This window comes from Atta cephalotes, assembly GCF_000143395.1.
Source record: "Atta cephalotes unplaced genomic scaffold scaffold00060, whole genome shotgun sequence".
In the NCBI taxonomy this organism is placed as follows: domain Eukaryota; kingdom Metazoa; phylum Arthropoda; class Insecta; order Hymenoptera; family Formicidae; genus Atta; species Atta cephalotes.
In genome coordinates this window covers 994525-1002667 of record NW_012130124.1, presented here as the reverse complement: position 1 = coordinate 1002667, position 8143 = coordinate 994525, and the positions used below count along the sequence as shown (strand labels likewise).

Genomic DNA, 8143 nt, shown 5'->3' with positions numbered 1-8143 from the left:
CCACCAAAAAATAGAAATTTCAGATTTTGAACCCCCATTTCCTTCGGAAACTACCCTATTAAGCTCAAGAGTAAAGTACAAATTAGTCTCTCGATTGTAGAAGACTGTATGACTCGATTAAATTAACTGATTCTGTACATGGCGAAAGGTACTTTATTCTTGAGCGTAATAGGATTAAATTTAATCGTTATTCAAAATCTGAAATTTCACTTTTTGGTGGTACAAATTACACTTTTTCGATTGTAGGAACATTGATTAATAGGGGTTGGGGGTAATTTCCAAAGGAACGGCGTGGATACAAAATCTGAAACTTTATATTTTGGTGGTACATATTATAGCTTCTCGATTGTAGAAGTATCTAATTCTGTTCATGGCAAAAGATATTATACTCTTGAGCGTAAAAAAGATTAAGTTTAATCAGGGATTGTTTTTTGAAGAATGAATATTAACTTTTTCTTGCTGGTACAAATTAGTACAAATTTAGTTCTTTCCATTTGTACCTTTGTTTCTTTTTTTTCTTTTCTTTACCAGATATGTAAATATGAAATCAAAATTTTTTTATAGAAAATGCACGTTTATTGCATGAAAATGATAAAAAATATTTTCGAAGTATTGCCCTATCATAGCTATACATTTTTTCCACCTGTTTGACAATTTGTGGATGCCACGGCAAAAAAATTGTTGCTCTTTTGAGCCAAATCAGTCATTTTCGTACATCTTCGTAAGAAGTGAAGCGCTGCTGAGCAAGTGCATGTCCTCGATGTAAATAAGTGGTAATCGGGCGGAGCCAAGTCTGATGAGTAAGCCGCATGCGAAAGTATTTCCCAACCAAATACCTCAATCGTTTCCTTGACCAGTTTTGCTATGTGTGATGGTGCATTATCATGAAGCAAAATCACTTTGCCTTTTTTGATATATATTATATTCCAGTCGTTTTTCACACAAAGTTTGATTCAAATTGATCATTTGTTGTCGGTAGCGTTACAGTATTAACAGTTTCGCCAGGTTTTAGCAACTCATAATAGATCACACCTTTCTGATCCCACCAAACACAGAGCAAGCATTGTCTTCCGTCCATAGCGATTTGGCCTTGCAGTCGATGTCGATGATTCGCCTGGAGTTACCGATGATCTTTTACGCTTATATCCACTTTTTATCGCCAGTCACAATTCGATGAAGAAATGACTTTCTTTTGTACCTGGTGAGCAGCAAATGGTTTTTCGGTTTTCCTGCTGTTTTTCATTCAGTTGTGGAACCCATTTTCCCATCTTCTGGATCTTTCCCATGGATTTCAAACGTATGGAGATGGCTTCTCGTGTCACATTCAATTGATCCGTGAGTTGTTGTTGAGTTTGAGCGTCATCTTCATCCAACAATACTTGCAATTCGCTCTTCAAACTTTTTCGATGGTTTTCCACGTTCTTCGTTTTTCACGTCAAAATCGCCACTTTTGAATTTTTTAAACCACTCAAAGCACTGTGATTTACCAAGAGCATGCTCATCATAAGCTTCGACAAGCATTCGATGCGATTCTGCAGCAGTTTTCTTCAAATGGTAACACGAAATCAATGCTGTCCACAAATCGTAGTTTCCAGGCACAAAATTCGACATGTTCAACACGCTATTACAAACTATACTGTTGTATGAAACTTGTATTGTTGTGAGTTGAAAATCTTTGTCAGAACAAAGAAATGGCGTCAATGGCGCCGTCTGACGGCAACTACATTGACAGTTATGGCCATCTTGATAAATTCCGGTTTCATATTTACATACCTGTTAGCTTAATATTAAATCCTACTAGCAGCGCCATATTTTTTTTTCAAAACGGCAGAGTACAAAATTTTTATTGGTGGTACAAATTAATATAAAATGAGTACACTGAGAAAAAAAATATATCAATTTTAATAAATATTTAGTTGGCAATATTCAACTAAATATTTATTAAAATTGACTACATTTTTTTCCAGTGTACTAAAAAGTTAAAAACATCTGGATTGATTCTGCTCATTTGATCCTGCCAATAGAAGTTTTCCATTCAAGGATTGTCATATTCAAATTGTATTCTTATTTCTTAAATAAATAATGAAATTAATTTAATTTTAATAAATAAAATCCAAGATAAATCCAAAGCATAAAATCCGAAGTGGATACTATCTTTATATTCCCATTTTTAATATTACCGTTAAAAAATCTTTCTATTCTAACCCAAGTGATATATAATCAAATTAATAAAAAATGAAAGATACGTACCTTTATCTTTCCATTCAAGAGTCTTTTATATATGCAATGGAAGAAAACATTTAATCTCAAAAAATTAAAGACAAAGCAGCATGAAATATTACATAAAAAAAATGAATAAGATATAAAATAATAATATGGCTCAGAGTAATAAATAAATATATAGAAGGGCTACGAGTCAGATTAAAAACAAATTAAGAACATTTAATATTTAGAAAATAAATATAAAAAAATACAATAACAAATGTTTCGATGTTGATTGGCTCATTCTCAATGTTAAAACCAATTTAAAAAATTGAAATATTACAAAAGTTATCAAGTATTAAAATTTAAACTATTGTTGAAACATATCCGATATTTCTGTATTTCTTTGTTTTTAGATGTATGTAATCCATTAAAACTTGTGATGTTGGAAGTTGAATTTATTCGTTTAGTTTATTCTGTGATTGCTTTACTAATGATAATTTCATTTTCTTCTTTGTATAACTAATCTGTTAACTGAACAATTTAACAATCAGATATTTTAAGAATCAGATAAAAATAAACGACGATCACACTGATTGTTACAATATGATAATTATATTTAACAATATCTACTTAAAAATAAAAATCAAACGAAATAAAATTGACAATTACATTATATATAAATGACCGTTACAGTTACAGTTAACAATCAATTCAATTACATTATTTAATTTGAATATGTCAGAATAAATTAGTGTCTATCAAAATATAAACATATACATATATACCTTATTTAATCAAACTGATGTGAGTCAAACGGTAAAAAGAAAACGCAGTAGTTATTAAATCCAATCGAAGTAATAATGCCATATCATAGCAGAGAACAAGTACCTTAAACAATATCAAATAGCATTACCTTAAAATAATATAATAAAGAAGATTAATTTGTTTTTAATCTAGCTCTTCTATTTACTTAAAATGTGAATAAAGTTTAATTAACATTAAAATACAATATTGAGATTTAGTAGCGCCAAATTTTTTTACATAAAAAATTTTATATATAATTCATATTACATATCTTTTTTATCTATTTATTATCTAATTATTCTTCTTATTGCTCAATAACTGAATTCAGATTTGGTACTGTGCATTAACTGCTAGAAAAGCATTATATCTCGATTGATATCCTGAAATAGTTTTGATCAGTTACTAGACAAAAGTCAGTATAATTGCCCAATAATCAATAAAGAACTGCATTAAATTTCTAGCAGGGAAATATTAGGTGTAGTAAAAAGAAATCCATTATTTTACATCTAATGGAAAAATAATGGATTTCTTTTTACTACACCTAATAATCAGAAACGAAGGAATTTGTTACTTGCAAAAAACAATGAACGTTAATGGAATAAAAGTCAGTACTAATCGTTTCATATTAATTAACGAAGAGGTACTATAGCAACAGCAATTATTATATCAAAAGATAACGTTATGTTCTGTACTTCCGTCAGTATTAATCGTTTCGTATTAATTAACGAAGAGATATAGTAGCAGCAATTATAATATTATATCAAAAGGTAACGTTATGTTCTGTTTGCACATATATGTGTGTAAATATATGTTGCAATAAAGTATTTTTATACACATTACGTGTTCCTATGTTTATGAGAACTTTTTTCTTTTTTCTAATGTCTTAATGCATACAGAATATGCATGATACAGTAAATAGTAAGCGACGAAATACAAACATGATTTGTAGATATACATGCGTGTACCTGCACCTGACGCACGCATGCACACATATACCACACGTACGTACGCATGCATACATATGCATAAATAAAATCAAGCACAAAAAATATTTTCTTATCTCTATTAAATCAATTCCAATAAATTGTGAAAAATCTAATAAATTAGAATAACAGCAAAACAACCGTATTGCAAATTTTGTCAAACAAAATATTGAAAAAATATAAAGATACAATAATAAATATAATATGAGGAAATTAGCAAAAAATTTTTTTTTTCATAATTCTCTGCAATATGAGAAAATTGTCGAAATATTTATCAGCAATTATCATAAAAAGTTAGACAACAAATGTTAAAAATAACTCATCATAATCAATGGCATTTTCGAGTTATAATGTGTTTTTATAGAAAGAAATACAATGGGCATTTTACAGCTCGGCAAAAGCGAAGTTCTACCTGGATGTATAACCGTTTTAGATGTAAGGGGTTCCATTGTGAAGGCACTTCTCTCGGCTTGCCTGCTGTTACTCGTTTGTTGGGGAAAGGTGTTTCTCTTCGTCTTTCTTCTTTCAACTTTTTCAATGAGCTGCGCTTCGTTTGATTTCGTTTCGAACACTTGCGCAAGATCATTATCGTAAATTCACCCCCCCCCTCTCTCAAGTATTGAGTTAAAGAAAGATACTGATATGATTTAATATTGTATTCTCTTTTCAACTTAGCACAGATATTAAAATCAAGAAAACGCAATCTATTCTTCTACATTTATAATGAAATATAAATGCTTTCTTTTTTGTTTTTTATCAATGTCCATTGCTATTGCGATATCACTTTTTCACTTTCTTCTGATTATGAGCAATAGCTATTTCAATTAAAAAAAATAAACATTTATAAAAGTAGCTTGCTAATATTTTGTATATTCATGTAATTAGATGGTTAGATTATGAGAAGCATAGCAATAATAACAAAATCAAAATAGTAATTGGTCAAATATTGGATGCAGAGCTCATTCTACATCCGCATCTATCCATTGCTTTCCTCAAAATTATATTGCATGCTATAAAAGAAGAAAAAAGTCAAAAGCACTCGTGTTCCAGATGGTGAGATTCAAGACCAGTTTTTAACGTCTTAAACGATTCGTTTCGAAACGGATTTTCGTCAATGCACATCTTCTTATTTTTACCATTATCCTCATATTTTTGAAACACAGTGAAAATTACAAGTCAAATGACTAATTATAATATATAAAAATATAAATATTTTTGAATGATAATATATGATTTCTTCATTGTTAATCCTTCTTTTTTTGTGTTTCCTTCTTACAAGAAACTTTATAGTAAAAAAAAATGAATGATAGAAAAAAAGATAGAACTCGTTCTCTTAAGGTTTCGAACTTTTATTCCTTTTGAGAAGATTCTCTGGTAGAAATTTGTGCAGCTTGACTGAACACTCAGTCAATTACTATCTAATATTATTAATTTTTCTTTATAATATAAAAATACTCCGTAACAAGTGAGCATTATTAATTAAAGCAATTTTGTTATGCAATATGTGGGTCAATCATTTATAAGAGATTTTATATCAATATTAAGAAAGTAATTGTCCATTTCTTGTTCAGTTAAAGTAATTGTCCATTTTTTGTTCACTAACGTGTAATATAATTACATCTCGATCTGTAAAGTATATCTATTTATTTTTATACCTTTTTAAGAAATACAATCATAAAGATCTGTTATCAAATAAAATGAAAAAGAATATTTATAAAATAAAGTTGCATGATTGTAACAATTGCAATGCTTCCTATCTTTCGTCGGATAGACAAATAGAACTTGAAAAATTAGAGTATCTGAAATTCGTTGAAATAACATTCGTAAAAGACACTGTCAACTATTCTGCCATAACGAACATGTGTTGCAATCACGATTTTAATTATAAGAAAGTATAAAAATACTGGACAATGAAAGATTTCTTTATAAACGAGAGATTTCAGAAATGTTATACATCCAGATACAGAAAAATAGTTTAAATTTATAATCCGACATCGAATTTTTACATTACACATACATTTCCACTTAATAACAAATTTTATATTTTCTGTTTAACGTTCTCTATTTATTTACTTATTTGTAACTGTTTTTTTAAATCTTTATATTCATATTTTTTCCTTATGTATTACATATCATTCATTTTATTGCTATATATGTATATGTTCTTTGTGAATCTGGCACCTGACTTTTTATAAATTAAAATATTTTATAAAAAAATAATAGTATTTGTAGTAACAATAGTTTCGTTTGTTGTAGTATCGTATAACAAAAAATATAAAATTAAAAAGAAATGACTGTCACCTGACTTTAAGATAAAAAAATTGTTGATATATTTTGATTCAGAATCGTTTGTAATTGTTTATAATTTTCCGATCGTTAAAGTCTGGTCTACAATCAGTCAGGAGACGTTGTCATATGTTGTGTGCATGCGTATAACCTTCAATTTTCGTATCGGCTGTCGGGCGTCGTTTGGATTGGTCAGGTCCCGTCTTTTACGACTAACGACATCCAACAAGCGTCAGCCGATTTGATTGTAGACGAGACCTAATGACTACACTATTTAAAAGTTATACCAAATTTACAATAAACAAATTACATAACTTCGTCAATTTTGAGATATCTCTAATCCGTTAGAATCATTTGTAGTTGTTTGTAGTGATTTTCCGGTCGTTTGTAAAGTTGCACCAGATTAGAGATATCTAAAAAATTATCGAAGTTACATAGTTTGTCATTGTAAATTTAGTGTAACTTTTAAACGATGCAGCTACAAACTTCCAGAAAATCACTACAAATAACACTACAAACAATTCTAAGAAAAATGCCGCTAACAAATTAGGGATATCTCAAAAATTAGCAAAGTTACATAATTTATTTATTGTAAATTTTTTGGTGCAACTACAAACAATCGGAAAATTACTACAAACATTCTGAATCGAGATATATTAACAATTTTTTTTTATCTTAAAATCGGGTGATAATCATTTTTTGAAAATTTTAGTTTTTATTATATGAAACTACAAATGAAACTACAAATCAATTACAAATGACATACTACATTTTTTTATAAAAAAATTTAATTTAGAAAAAGTCGTGTGTTTGGTTCACAAGTTTTTTTTTATACCTATTTTGATACCTATTTTGGATATTCAATCACATTTTTTTTCACTTTCTCAAACAGAACTATTTCTAAAATACGTCAAGAACTCTATTCGAAATCTATCCAGAACTCCAATGAAAAATGATTTTTTTTTTTTAAATGGAGGGCTACGTGAAGTTAATTCCTGCGCGCCCATATCTTTAAATTGCACTTTCATGCCTTTAATGCCAGAATTATTTCTTAAAATTATCAAAAATTCTGGAATTATCGAAAATCTATACAGAACTTTAAAAAAATTGATTTTTTTTTTAAATCCCTGAGAGGCCAGCTTCACAGGGATATGTTAAGAAGAAAACTTAATACAATATTGAGAATGACCTAATACAATATTAAGCAGATCAGGATATCAGTAGAGCAGAAAACGCTAGATAAACAATTCGAAGACACGCAATTCTGAAAGTGAAATTTTTCGCTTTCGGAAGACGATAAATAGAAATTGCAACATATTTACGGAGATACAAAACAGCACCAATTATATCAATAGATAAATTCGTAAGAGGTATGAGTAAGTCGAGGTGAACTGTTAATATATAGAGCAACATCCCTTCCCTACTACGTAAACCGGTCACTCTATCGCGACGTAAGAAATTGTAATTCTGAATGGTATAAAATAAAGAATCTCTCATGAAGCCACGTTTCAGACTAATTATCTTTAGGTCCCCTTAAAACTATCAAAAATTATCGGAAATCTATGTAGAACTGTAAAAAAAATTATTTTTTTTAGATAATAAGTTAACTTCACAGAGATATCATGCTATATGTGACGTTAATAAAAACATTTTGCTAATTTATTTCGATTGTATAGTTGTGGATTTCGGAATTCGGCCTTGTTCATAAGTGGAAACATAGACGGATCAAAAATGAGACTTAATTTTATGAATTTTTTGTAGAAAAAGGGATAGAAATAGAGAAGTCGGGTTTGTTTCATCGTAAAGATCATACTTTTCTTTATTTATCATTATAATTTTACTAAAAAAATAATATAAAATAGAGT

At 28.9% G+C, this 8143-nt stretch overlaps 1 protein-coding gene across 1 annotated transcript in view; it reads right to left on the bottom strand.

The window, feature by feature from the left end:
* The window catches only part of LOC105623602 (TOX high mobility group box family member 3-like), a 227896-nt gene extending 223318 nt beyond the window's left edge, over nt 1–4578 (bottom strand). The window contains 1 exon segment of the mRNA XM_012204989.1: nt 4405–4578. Within this exon segment, the coding sequence (XP_012060379.1) occupies nt 4405–4578 (174 nt within the window).
* Nucleotides 4579–8143: the final 3565 nt, after the last annotated feature.